Raw genomic sequence first — 14,942 nt, 5'->3', positions numbered from 1 at the left:
GTGTGCACATGCAGGAAGAATGTGTACGTGCGAGGGTCTTTGTGTGTGTTTCGAGACCATACATCAGACAGTGGGATTGATTGTTAATTGGGGCTTGTTTTATTTGCTCAATACATTTTTACAACCAAAGAACGGATTTAAGATTTGGTGCATAAACATAGTCATGGCCCATGGCACCAGACTATGCGATGGTATTTGTTCCCAGGATGTTACAGAAAGAACAGGACAGATGGTAAAAAGTGACTGTAGGAAGGAGAAAAATAAATGATGAAGAGAAATATTGAAGGAAGGAAAAAAGAGTTGGATCAGAGTGGAGTGTCTTTAGGAAAAGTCCAGTGAGGATGTCTCCTGCCCGCGTGACGACAAGGCTACTCATTTTATAATACAAAAAAACTCAGAAGCTCAAGTGCCGCTTTACTTCTGGGCGGGGATCATGCCGTCGATGGCCTCTCCCTTCTCCAACTTCTTCTCCATCTCCACCATGAGCTTGACGCCATCCACCACCATCTGCACCTGCTGCACCTCTGAGGAGCCCAGACGATCAGCGTTGGAGATGTCGAAGATTCCACCCACGGAGGCCGTGTCCACACCACCTGCAGGCAAAGAGGTCAAAGGTGAGTCTTCATAATCCTTAACACTGGTGTTCCATGATGTACATGTCAGGTTATATATGGCTTTACTAGTCACCTCAGAAATGCATATATAATGGCAGTGTAAAAGCATTTTATGGACTATTGCTAGGTATAGTATGACTTCATGCATTAAGACTGTGAAGAGAGTTTGAGAGAAGCTCGTACCTGTGCCGCGCTTCTGCAGACGCAGCCTGGTCAGGATCTCCTCAAACTTGGGGTGTGTGCTCAGCTTGGGCAGCTTGACGTGCACGCCACCGCGCAGGCCAGTTCCCAGGTTGGAGGGGCAGGTCAGCACGTAGCCGAGATGCTCGTTCCACATGAAGCCGTGGTTGTGCTTCTTGAAGACCGCCTCAATCTGCACAAGGTGGAGAAGGACAGGAGACGAGGAGGTTCCAGTGAGTGCGTTTTCAGGTGAGAATAGCCAACCGAAAGGGATGTGTTCGACTATTGACTATAAGAAAAGTCAGCTGCCATTGTTGTGAACAAGCGATAAAGAACAATGTTGGTATTGAGAGTGTGTCAGTCCTGTAGGCTCTGTGGCTAGCGTACCTTCTGCAGACCAACGCAGAAGCGTCTGAAGACCTCCTTCATGTTGCCGCCCTTCTCCATGGAGATGACACGCAGGTGATCCTCCTCGTTCACCCAGACCAAGAAGCTCTTGGCATCGTTGTGCCTTCAGAAAGGAGGGAGTACGTGTTACATGACTGTGGGACATACTGTACATTCATTATCTGGTTTCACCAATGGTATCGTTTTGGTTTTGGGTATTGGTATGGGCCTGTGTCCTGGGCACTCACCAGATTCCTCTTGCGTCGGGCCAGTCACGGGCCATACCAGCGGACAGCAGCAGGGGGGAGACGGGCTTGTCAAACAAGAAGTGGTCGGCGATCAGCTGATCCTGCTCGGCATCGGTCATGCCATTCAGGGGGTAGTACTTTCCCTTGAACTCACCATCCAGTGTGGCCAGGGCTGAGGGGAGAGAGACATAAACATGAGATTGACATGATCGTGCTCCATGGCAGCACAGCTGACCCTGATTTTATAGTGCTGATTTTTTCTGAGGGCTCAGACACTCACCCTCGATGGACAGTTTCTCAACCATTCTCCGCTCGCCACGGCTGTTGTGGGGGGGCAGGGTGTATCCCTTGATGCTGCGTCCGGTACGCACACGGCTGGACAGGACGTAGGCGGGGTCAAGATCATCACCTCCCTGTCAACGGGGAAATGAATTATGTCGCTCTACACATGGAACTCATTCAAATGCTGTCTAGTCACCACGGTCCACTGCAGCCTTATATATTAGCTAAGAAATCAAGCTTGCAAAAGGAGCAACTCCAATGTAGAAATGTGATTGCCATGACCACTTTCTTCACTCACCTTCAGGTTCTCGAAGTTCAGGTCGGTCTTGTGTTTGTCGGTGGGCTTGTAGCCTCCGTGACGGTCAGAGATGATGGGGTCGAACATATCCTTAAAGACTTCGTAGCACTCTTCATCACCAGCAACGCAGCCGACGGTCATGATGAAGGGGTGTCCTGCAGACAGAAAGAGAATAAGTGGGAACTATTGCCACAGGAAAACTACATGTAACAGGCCCCCAACAAAGTGCACTACCAACAGTCTCATTTTTCATGCTAATAGTGTATTAATTAATAGCACTAAGAATGTTTTGCTTTCAGGTGCCCTTATCAGCCACCAATCAGAGCAGATCAGGACATGCATATCCTGTGACCTCACAGGGACCTGACGGGTTTTCCTGTGTGTGTGCTTCCAAGTCTTACCAGGGTTGTCCACACCGGTCTGGGTGCAGTCGTCCAGGGTGAAACCGGAGGGGGTAGACTTGCTCCTCAGCTTTTTGTACATCTCCTTGGTCAGCACCTTGGCCATGTGGTTGTTGTGCAGGGAGAGGTCTGGGAACTCCTCCTCATCAGAGAATTTCATCTTGTAGTCATTGTGGCAGTTCTTCGTCATGATTGCGGCTTTCTTTTGTCCTGCAAAAAGGAGAGGTGGAAGAAGTGTGAATCTATGAAGGATGATCTGGCACACTGTATCGAAAGGCCTCCCAACTAAATATTCAAGAATGGTGAAAGAACAATATCTGGGTCCCTAACAACAGAATTGTGCCACAATTTATAAAAGAGAGCATGATGGGTTTTCAGGAAAAAATCACGAGGAACTGTCCTAGCAATGGCCTAACAATACAACCAATACCACTAAATATACCATATTTTGTGATTTGTAGTACTGAGTCTCCTAGTGTCTTATCTATCAGTCTCCTGACCCCTCCGGCCACCGCCTCATGTTTCCACGGAGAGTGACGGGTGTGATCTATGTGCTTTTATGCACTTAGCATCAGAAGGTATTTTTAGACCAGGCCATCCACCCTACACCCTCTTGCTATGGCTATACTCTGACACTGGCATGCAAGCCACCTTTCCATTCCTTCAAGGGAAACACTACCACTGGAACCTAGTCTGGCTACCACCCCAGTAGGCGGTACCAGAGAGTTCCAGAGACTGACTTGATTCATTCTCCGGTTATTAGCACAACTGACCTTCAAATCAGAATGAATAGGATCTCAGATTAACATCTGAACTACAAACATGTTGTGGAATAATTGCAGACATTATAGAAATTCAATACTTCACTTTGCATGTTTTTTTCAGCAAAATATCTAAAATAACTCGGTGTCATCTATAGATCACCACTGGTAACAAATCAACCAGCCGCTGTCCTGTGACTATCCCTCCTGTGACTATCCCTCCTGTGACTATCCCTCCTCTACTAACAGCCGTTAGTGATCATGGCTGTTTTCAAACTAGTGCTCTCTTTTACCGACAAAACCTTTAACAAAGTTAGTTTGCACAGAAGAGGATGACGAGTATAAACGCATAAGAAGTAGTTTAAAGATGAAAAAACAGTAGATCTTCCATTTTAGGAAATGCTGCAAGAAACTGAAGAGAAGTCCAATGCAAAAAAATGCAAGAAGAACCGATTTCAGGATTCCAAATGGTGCGGCAACGGAGAGGTTTCAATTGCCTAAAGTATTTTTTTTTAATTCCTCTTTTCTTTTTGTGCTCTTTTTCAGGAATTCTCCTCATTTCTACTTAAAAACCCTTTTCCAGAAGCTCGCTGCCTTGTAGGTTTTACCTGCACAGGAGAAAAGAAGGAGGTAACGTTCCCGGGATCCACCAAAGCCAATATAGGAGTTACCCAACTTTGACAGGTGTTAGACCCTAGTTTATATACCCAGACCTTTGCAACCATTGGCTGGTTTGTCTCTGAATTCTCTCACTCGATTGGACAGCCACAACCCCTGATGCCCAGTTTAGTTTCTAAAAGGCATGAACTTACATCACATCACCCGAGACGGTACAACAGCTGTGCCTAGCCCCTGAACGGCAACATCCCCCTCCTCCTCTGATTAGCTAGTTGAGGTGGGGGGGTTGAAGGAGACAGTTGAAGTAAAGCGACAGTTGTAAAAATACACTTTCTCCGTGGACACTGTTATAAGTGTTCACACTGAGAGATTGAGGGATCCTGGGGGAACAAATAACTACTATGTCTAAAAGCGTCAGCTAAATGGCATATATTATATTACTAGTTGTGGGATTTCATGGGAGTTCTCCCCTACAGGGATTGGTGCTCCCTCTCATTCATCTGTAGTGTGTTTGGTGAGTATTCCCTTGGTGAGTACCCCCTTGGTCCTAATTTGAATCAGTCAAAAAAATTAATATGATTTTGTGTAGGAATATGGTTATGGTCCCTTGAGAGAGATGGCGAACCGGAAGAGGAGAAAGGAGAAAGCCACTTCATTGAGCATTTCATTAACAATACCTGACAATATCAACCACAAACTGGAACTATGTGACACACTCCACTTGGATTCAGAGCAATTGCACTTCGCAGAGGTTTTTGTTGAAGCTCATAGTCAATCAAGGCTTAATGTGATTTCACACAAGGTTTAACAATGTTAATGAGGAGACTTGTTTAAAACAAGTCTTCCGCACAGTGCCACTGTGTCTCCCAGCTCAATGACTAGACAAACCCCGCACTTCAGTGTGCCGTACTTACAAATCCATGCCGGCCACCCTCTACCCTGAGCTTTTGTGCCAACCATTCTGTCAGAACAAATCTACCAAACGGTGCTAGATAATATATGCCTTCATGTCTATTTCTAGCATCATGCCAGGGCCCTGCCAAAGAAAAATGCTGTGTCCCCATGGGGTGAAAGTCATAACAAATATGCACACACAGATAGAAGAAGAAGAAGAGTCTTTGGTTGGAAGTACTGCATAAGATTGAATCATCTTTTTTTTGTACCTTTATTTAACTAGGCAAGTCAGTTAAGAACAAATTATTATTTTCAATGACGGCCTGGAAACAGTGGGTTAACTGCCTTGTTCAAGGGCAGAACGACAGATTTTTACCTTGTCAGCTCGGGGATTCGATCTTGCAACCTTTCAGTTACAAGTCCAACACTCTAACCACTAGGCTACTTGCCACCCCAGGTAGCCTAAGCACCTACTGTATACAACCAAAGTTTGCTGAAGCAGATTTAGAAAGGGCAAAAGTGATAGAGGTTGATTGTCCAGGCCTTGTGCACAAGCCTAGTTCAGTATGTATTATCAAAAGTATTATTAAGTAAAAAACATTTGTCAAAATTCGATCTCATGTAGACAATGCACCTTACATAATACAAGAGGGAAATTGGCAAAGGGTACCAGCCAGTGGTTTTATATCAAATTATTTTGAGATGTTCAGCAGGAGTATGAGATATAGCAGGTGCCTTGTGTCTGAGATCTATTACATATCAGTAGTGCAATTACTGACAGAAATTAAATCAGAGAGAGCCCCTGTGACAACAAAATTGTTGATGGGTGTGACGCAAACACTTCTAAACCCTCCCATTATGCAAAGTAGGGGGCAGCCAAGAGAAGCTAAGCTCAGTACTTATTGACGTGCTCAGGGGGTTTCTATTGCAACACTACTGAGGGGTTCCGGTCATAGCAATGTAATAACCAAATGTGTGAAGACTCAATGACCAGGTTCATATTTCAATGACCAAGTTCATATTTCTTAATGAGGGAAGTGGAACGTGTCTCTGCAATATGTTTCAAGCTTGCTATACTCTGTGGAACAAAGCATTCTCTAAAACAGGTGTTCCCAACCTAGGGGACGCTACCCCCATAGCAGGGCACCAACATTTTATGGGGGGGCCTTCCTTGCTTTAAGGGCAACAAAAAAAACATCACTATTGTTTATACCGATATAAAACAAAGCATAAATATGCAATGCTTTAGGATAGAAACAGGCGGTAAAATGCCCGAAGAACATGCGACTCTGCTGCACATGGGAATATCTTTGGTTTGTCCTTATGACATTCAGAAGCTGAACTATGACATTCCAAAGGAAAAGAGTCAAATAAATTAGACTTTGCTTGGGAAGTAATCTTATGCAATGTGTGACTCTGTCGCTATCAATTGATCTATTCACTTTCTGTAAAATAAAATATATATAATTAAATTGAGGGGTAATATAAATAATCATAATAAAACATATTTGGTAGAGAAAAAAAATATAATAATAATAATGTATGAAATGTATGCATTCACTACTGTAAGTCGCTCTGGATAAGAGCGTCTGCTAAATGACAAAAAATTAAAAAATTAAAAAATGGAATAATACACTACATGACCAAAAGTATGTGGACACCTGCTCATTGAACATCTCATTCCAAAATCATGGGTATTAATATGGAGTTGGTCCCCCCTTTGCTGCTAGAACAGCCTCCACTCTTCTGGGAATGATTTCTACGAGATCTTGGAACATTGATGCAGGGACTTGCTTCCACTCAGCCACGAGAGCATTAGTGAGGTCGGGCACTGATGTTGGGCGATTAGGCCTGGCTCGCAGTCGGCGTTCCAATTCATCCCAAAGGTGTTTGATGGGGTTGAGGTCAGGGCTCTGTCAAGAGTTTTTTGTTAAACTATGTAGAATTGCAGGAAATGAGCTTCAAAACAACATTTTCCTAGGTCCCTCAAATTAAACAAAATCAAGCTGGTGGTGTATTTAATATCTGCTTTCTCAATAAACAATAATACATGTGAAAAAGGAGGCCCTGGGGAAAAAGGTTTGGGAACTCCTGCTCTAAATCCTTTGTTGTAGAAAGAAACAGCAGAGTAGCAGGTTTAAGTCTGTGTGTGTGCATGTACAGTATGTACACTACCGTTCAACATTTTGGGGTCACTTAGAAATGTCCTTATTTTTTAAAGAAAATTACTTTTTTTTGTCCATTAAAATAACATCAAATTGATCAGAAATACAGTGTAGACATTGTTAATGTTGTAAATGACTATTGTTGCTGGAAACGGCAGATTGTTTTTATGGAATATCTACATAGGCATACAGACACCCATTATCAGTAACCATCACTCCTGTGTTCCAATGGCACGTTGTGTTAGCTTATCCAAGTTTATCATTTAAAAGGTTAATTGATCATTAGAAAACCCTTTTGCATTTTTGTTAGCACAGCTGAAAACTGTTGTTCTGATTAAAGAAGCAATAAAACTGTCCTTCTTTAGACTAGTTGAGTTTCTGGAGCATCAGCATTTGTGGGTTTGATTATAGGCTCAAAATGGCCAGAAACAAATAACTTTTGTTCTGAAACTTGTCAGTCTTTCTTGTTCTGAGAAATTAAGACTATTCCATGTGGGAAATTGGCAAGAAACTGAAGATCTCGTACAATGCTGTGTACTACTTCCTTCACAGAAACAGTGAAACTGGCTCTAACCAGAATAGAAAGAGGAGTGGGAGGCCCTGTGCACAACTGAGCAAGAGGACAAGTATATTAGAGTGTCTAGTTTGAGAAACAGACGGCTCACAAGTCCTCAACTGACAGCTTCATTAAATTGTAGCCGCAAAACACCAGTCTCAACGTCAACAGTGAAGAGGCGATTCCGGTTGCTGGTCTTCTAGGCAGAGTTTCTCTGTCCAGTGTCTGTGTTCTTTTGCCCATCTTAATAATTTATTTTTATTGGCCAGTCTGAGATATGGCTTTTTCTTTGCAACTCTGTCTAGAAGGCCAGCATCCCGGAGTCGCCTCTTCACTGTTGACGTTGAGACTGGTGTTTTGCGGCTACTATTTAATGACGTTTTACAGCTGTGTCATGCCTATCCTCCCCTAATATGACTGACCAAGTTAGTCTCTGTCCATGTCCCCATGCCCCTCCCGTGTGCCCAGTCAACCCTCATCCATCCTCATTATTAATGCACCATGGTCAACAGCATTACCATGACTGCATGTTGGGCACACAACTCACGTTTGCAGCTTATTTGAGGTTCCCTTTTTAAATGGTCGTCAACCAATCAATAAAAGACATTCAATCTTGTCAACCAATCAGTCATTTCATTTGTCAAACTCTTGAGATTTGTAGTTTTGCCTTTTGACTTTTGACCATGTAGAACAAGATACACCTACATGCAGACTACTGTCCATGCATAGGTTTGATCATTCTGAATTCCGTCTACACATCCACTCTGCCAACTGAGGCCTCCATGACACATGATGGACTCTCCACCTGGGTGCCTGGGCTCTGCTTGTCTCTGTGCTGGTGTGAAGCCAGACCAGACCGGTTCTGCTTGGTGAGGATGCACTGTGAGGAGACAATAGAGAAGGAGAAGAAGGGGAGAGAGTGATGTACTCTGGGCCAGTGCCACACTCAATTTAGCCTGCCACTTAATCCTCTGTCTGGCTTCAGCTGCCTGGGCTGGCAGACAGGAGGAACAGTTATGTAAAGCTAGCCGCAGCTTGTGGAAGCTCCAGTGAGCAGGGAGGGAGTGAGAAGGGAGCAGGGAGGGAGCGAGAAGGGAGCAGGGAGGGAGCGATAAGGGAGCAGGGAGGGAGCGATAAGGGAGCAGGGAGGAAGCGATAAGGGAGCAGGGAGGAAGCGATAAGGGAGCAGGGAGGAAGCGATAAGGGAGCAGGGAGGAAGCGATAAGGGAGCAGGGAGGAAGCGATAAGGGAGCAGGGAGGAAGCGATAAGGGAGCAGGGAGGAAGCGATAAGGGAGCAGGGAGGAAGTGATAAGGGAGCAGGAAGGAAGTGAAAATGGGGAAGGATCTCCACACACATGACAGCTGCTCCTATAAAGCACCTTGTGTTTTATAAAATGCCTCTGTGATCGGAGTGTGTACGTGTGTACTTCAGAGGAGGCTGGTGGGAGGAGCTATAAGAGGATGGGATCATTGTAATGGCTGGAACGGAATCAATGGAACAGAGTCAAGGATATCGTTTCCATGTGTTTGATGTGTTTGATACCATTCCGTTGGTTCCTTTAACAAAAGAAAAAAACAAAACCTTACAACACAATGCCTCTCCCCTATCTGACCTAAATAACTTGTACGTCTATGTAAAGTAATATTTACATTTGACAGACGATCTTATCCAGAGCAACTAGGGTTAAGTGCTTTGCTCAACTGATTTTTCACCTAATCGACTTTGGGATTCAAACCAGCAACCTCAGTTACTGGCCCAATGCTCTGAACCACTAGGCAACCTGACGCCACATACGTTTCTCTTAAGTGTTTTGTCAGCACGGATTTTTTTGTATTTCTATATTTATTTTAAATGTATGTAGCTCTGTCCTTGAGCTGTTCTTGTCTATTATTGTTTTGTATTATGTCATGTTTTATGTTTTGTGTGGACCCCAGGAAGAGTAGCTGCTGCTTTTACAACATCTAATGGAGATCCAAATTAAATCCTAAATATCTGTCCGTGCATGCAAATGTGAAAATTATGCTTACAAATCAAATAAAATTGTGTTTGTCGCATGCTTCATAAACAACAGGTGTAGACTAACAGTGAAATGCTTACTTACGGGCCCTTCCCAACAATGCAGAAAGAAAAAAAGAGAAATAGTAGACTATATATATTTTTTTAACAAGAGGAATAAATACACAATGAGTAACGATATCTTGGCTATGTACACAGGGTACCAGTACTGAGACAGTATGCAGGGGTAAGAGGTAGTTGAGGTAGATATGTTTGTACATACAGTACCAGTCAAAAGTTTGAACACACCTACTCATTCAAGTGTTTTTCTTTATATTTACTATTTTCTAATAGTGAAGACATAAACTATGAAATAACACATGTGGTGGAATCATGTAGTAACCAAAAAAGTGTTAAACAAATCAAAATATATTTTATATTTGAGTTTCTTCAAAGATAGCCACCCTTTGCCTTGATGACAGCTTTGCACACTCTTGGCATTCTCTCAACCAGCTTCACCTGAAATGCTTTTCCAACAGTCTTGAAGAAGTTTCCACATATGCAGAGCACTTGTTGGCTGCTTTTCCTTCACTCTGCGGTCCAACTCATTCCAAACCACCTCAATTGGGTTGAGGTCGGGTGATGTAGCACTCCATCACTCTCCTTCTTGGTCAAATAACCCTTACACAGCCTGGTGGTGTGTTGGGTCATTGTCCTGTTGAAAAACAAATGATAGTCCCATTAAGCCCAAACCAGATGGGATGACGTATCGCTGCAGAATGTTGTGGTAGCCATGTTGGTTAAATGTGCCTTGAATTCGAAATAAATAACTGACATTGTCACAAGCAAAGCACTGCCACACCATAACACCTCCTCCTCCATGCTTTACGGTGGGAAATACACATGCAGAGATCATTCGTTCACCCACACCATGTCTCACATAGACATGGCGGTTGGAACCAAAAATGTCAAATTTGGACTCATCAAACCAAAGGACAAATTTCCGCCGATCTAATGTCCATTGCTTGTGTTTCTTGGCCCAAGCAAGTCTCTTCTTCTTATTGGTGTCGTTTAGTAGTGGTTTATTTGCAGCAATTTGACCATGAAGGCCTGACTCACACAGTCTACTCTGAACAGTTGATGTTGAGATGTGTCTGTTACTTGAACTCTGTGATGCATTTATTTGGGCTGCAATTTCTGAGGCTGGTAACTCTAATGAACTTATCCTCTGCAGCAGAGGTAACTCTGGGTCTTCCTTTCCTGTGGCGGTCCTCATGAGCGCCAGTTTCATCATAGCGCTTGATGGTTTTTGCGACTGCATTTGAAGAAACGTTCAAAGTTCTTGAAATTTTCCAATATTGACTGACCTTCATGTCTTAAAGTAATGATGTCTTTTCTCTTTACTTATTTGAGCTGTTTTTGCCATAATATGGACTTGGTCTTTTACCAAATAGGGCTATCCTCTGTATACCCCCCTACCTTGTCACAACACAACTGATTGGCTCAAATGCATTAATAAGGAAATAAATTCCACAAATTAACGTTTAAGAAGGCACACCTGTTAATTGAAATGCATTCCAGGTGACTACCTCATGAAGCTGGTTGAGAGAATGCCAAGAGTGTGCAAAGCTGTCATCAAGGCAAAAGGTGGCTACTTTGAAGAATCTCAAATATAAAATATATTTTGATTTGTTTAACACTTTTGGTTACTACATGATTTCGTATGTGCTATTTCATAGTTTTGATGTCTTCACTATTATTCTACAATATAGAAATAGTAAAAATTAAGAAAAACCCTTGAATGAGTAGGTGTGTCCAAACTTTTGACTGGTACTGTATAGGTAGGGATAAAATGTCTTGGCAATGGCATAGATAATAAACAGTAACAGCAGCGTGTTTGATGAGTCAAAAGAGATTAGTGCAAAAAGGGTCAATGCAGATATTCTGGGTAGCTATTGGTTAACTATATAACTTACTCTCTAGCAGTGTTATAGCTTGGGGGTAGAAGATGTTCAGAGTTCCGTTGGTTCCAGACTTGGTGCATCGGCGGTAGCAGAGAGAACAGTCTATAACTTGGGTGGCTGGAGTCTTTGACAATTTTTAGGGCCTTCCTCTGACACCAAATGGTATAGAAGTCCTGGATGGCAGGGTGCTCGGCCCCAGTGATGTATTGGGCCATACGCATTACCCTCTGTAGCGCCTTGTGGTCGGATGCCAAACAGTTGCCATACCAAGCTGTGATGCAGCCAAGATGCGCAAGGGGCTACAGAGGGTAACGCGTATGGGCCAATACACAGCCAATGGTGAAGCTGTGTAACTTTTTGAGGATCTGAGGGCCCATGCCAAATCTTTTCAGCCTCCTGAGGCGGAAGAGGCGTTGTCGTGCCCTCTTCACAACTGTGTTGATGTGTGTGGACTATGATAATTCCTTAGTGATGTGGACACCGAGGAATTTGAAGCTCTCGACCTGTTCCACAACAGCCCCGTCGATGTGGATGGGGCGTTCCCCGCCCTCCGTTTCCTGTAGTCCACGTTCAGCTCCTTTGTCTTGCTGATGTTGAGGGAGAGGTTGTCTCTGACCTCCCTGTAGGCTGTCTCATCGTCGTCATTGATCAGGCCTACCACCATTGTCATCTGCTGATGGTGTTGAAGTCGTGCGTGGCCACGCAGTCGTGGGTGAAGAGGGGACTAAGCACGTACCCCTGAGGGGCCCCTGTGTTGAGGGTCACCATGGCGGATGTGTTGTTGCCTACACTCACCACCTGGGGGCGGCCCGTCAGGAAGTCCAGGATCCAGTTGCAGAGGGAAGTGTTTAACCCCAGGGTCCTTAGCTTAGTCATGAGCTTGGAGGGAACAATGGTATTGTACGCTGAGCTGTAGTCAATGAACAGCATTCTCACATAGGTGTTCCTTATGTCCATGTGGGTAAGGGCAATAGAGATTGTGTCATCTGTGGATCTGTAGGGGTGGTATGCAAATTGGAGTGGGTCCAGGGTGTCTGGGATGATGGTGTTGATTTGAGCCTTGAATAGCCTTTCAAAGCATTTCATGGCTACAGATGTGAGTGCAATGGGGCGATAGTCATTTAGACAGGTTACCTTGGCGTTCTTGAGCACAGGGACTATGGAGGTCTGCTGAAACATGTACTGTAGGTATTACAGACTGGGTCAGGGAGAGGTTGAAAATATCAGTGAAGACACTTCCAAGCTGGTCAGTGCATGCTCTAACTACGCGTCCTGGTAATCCGTCTGGCCCTGCAGCCTTGTGAATGTTAAACTGTTTAAAGGTCTTACTCACATTGGCTACAGAGAGCATGATCACACAGTCATCTGGAACAGCTGTTGTTCTCATGCATAGTTCAGTGTTGCTAACCTCGAAGCATGCATAGAAGGTATTTAGCTCATCTGGTAGGCTTGCGTCACTGGACAGCTCGCGCCTGGGTTTCCATTTGTAATCCGTGATAGTTTGCAAGCCCTGACACATCTGACGAGCATCGGAGCCAGTGTAGTAGGATTTGGTCTTGGTCCTGTATTGAAACTTTGCCTGTTTGATGGTTCGTTGGTGGGCATAGCTGGATTTCTTATAAGCGTCTGGATTAGTGGAAGCGCTAGTCTTTAGCTCAGTACAGATGTTGCCTGTAATCCATGGCTTCTATTTGGGATATGTACTGTACGTACGGTCACTGTGGGGACAACTTCATCGATGCACTTATTAATGAAGGCGGTGACTGATGTGGTAAACTCCTCAATGCCATCAGATGGATCCCAGAACATATTCTAGACTGTGCTAGGGAAACAGTCCTGTAGCTGATACTGACACTGATTGGGTTCTTGCATATAAGCAGGAATCAGGAGGATAGAGTTATGGTCAGATTTGCCAAATGAAGGGCGAGGGAGAGCATTGTATGCATCTCTGTGTGTGGAGTAACGGTGATCTAGAGTTTTTTTCTCCTCAAGTTCATAGATGACATGCTGGTAGAAATGAGGTAAAACAGATTTCAGTTTTCCAGCATTAAAGTCACCGGCCACTAGGAGCGCCGCCTTTGGGTGAGCATTTTCTTGTTTGCTTATGGCCTTATACAACTCGTCGAGTGCAGTTTTAGTGCCATAATCAGTTTGTGGTGGTAAATAGACAACTATGGAAAAATATAGATGAAAACTCTCTTAAAATAGTAAATAGTGTGGTCTACAGCTTATCATGAGGTATTCTAACTCAGGCAAGCAGAACCTCGAGACGTCCTTAATATTAGACAGGGGTGTCAAAGTCATTCCATGGAGGGCCTAGTGTCTGCAGGTTTTTGTTTTTTAGTAAGGGGAGTTCCTTACTAATTAGTGACCTTAATTCATTAATCAAGTACAAGGGAGGAGTGCAAACCCGCAGCCACTCGGCTTTCCATGGAATGAGTTTGACACCTGTGATATTAGAGATCAGTTGTTGTTAACAAAGAGACACACCCCCTCCTCTGAGCTTCCCCGACACAGCCATTCTGTCCTGCCGATGTATAGAAAACCAGCTAGATTTATATTTACAATATCCTTGTTCAGCCACGACTCTGCGAAACATAGGATATTACAGTTCTTCAGATCACGTTGATAGGATAGTCTCGAACGGAGCTCATCCAGTTTATTCTCTAGTGATTGCGCGTTCGCTAATAGAACGGAGGGTAGAGGCGATTAATCCACTCTCTGACTTAGTCTTGTCAGGGTTCCCGCACGCCGGCCTCTATAGCACCATCTCCTCCTTCTTCGAGTGTCGGGGATTCGGGTCTGGTCCGAAATAATCAATATGCCTTTCTCCTCCGACTCATTGAGGTAGAAGTCCTCATCCAAATGGAGCTTAGTGATAGCTGTGCTGATGTCCAGAATATATTTCCGTTCATAAGAAACCATCAGCACAAAAAAATACACAAAATAGAACAATTGGTCAGGAGCCCATAAAACGCCCACCATTCCACATTATATGTTGGTGTTTGTCAATCTACTATTGGCTTGCTACTTGTTGAAAATAAAGCATGCGTAACAGGCGTCAATGCGCTTGCTTATCATTTAGCTTCTCTCCTTACTCGTGTGCAATGGGAGTGATCCTGGATCCTCTGCTTCACAAACACACGTGACCGCCCCCTTGAAAATGTCTTTGCCAACTACGATACCAAAAAGCTAGCAATTTGATAGCGCAAGTGGAGATATTTCAAGCTGAGGAGTGAGGTTACATATCCAACTCCGTTACATATGCACAGGATAATACATTGGCTTCTTAAATAGGATACTTTTAAACATCTAGGGAAGCCTAGAAGGTTAGAGGGTAGAAGAGGCCTAGAAGAGGCTGAAAGAGCAGAGAACTTCCCTAGAAGCGATGATGGCTGTACTCTACCAAACAGAATATGAGACAGGAAGTTAACGCTGGGCTACAGTGGCATCTTCTTTGGAATCCATACATGGTGTGACCTCTGAGCGGCCAGTGTCAACCATGTACACCTATGTAGAAAAAAACAAGTTAGCAGTTTGCAGACCTTTCAAATCGATCCATGCCTTGAAAGGGGAC

The 14,942-nt window shown here is 44.0% G+C and overlaps 1 protein-coding gene across 1 annotated transcript; it reads right to left on the bottom strand.

The window, feature by feature from the left end:
• Positions 1-76: 76 nt before the first annotated feature.
• Positions 77-3,836, bottom strand: ckmb (creatine kinase, muscle b). Its single transcript, NM_001139715.1, is given in 8 exon segments — positions 77-593; positions 798-987; positions 1,182-1,305; positions 1,430-1,601; positions 1,710-1,842; positions 2,010-2,164; positions 2,411-2,620; positions 3,780-3,836. Coding segments are annotated over 7 exon segments (1,143 nt in total). The 5' UTR covers positions 2,601-2,620; positions 3,780-3,836; the 3' UTR covers positions 77-414.
• Between the last annotated feature and the right edge of the window lie 11,106 nt (positions 3,837-14,942).

This window comes from Salmo salar, chromosome 20, assembly GCF_965601325.2.
Source record: "Salmo salar chromosome 20, fSalSal1, whole genome shotgun sequence".
Taxonomy (NCBI): Eukaryota; Metazoa; Chordata; class Actinopteri; order Salmoniformes; family Salmonidae; genus Salmo; species Salmo salar.
This window is presented reverse-complemented; position numbering and strand designations above follow the sequence as displayed.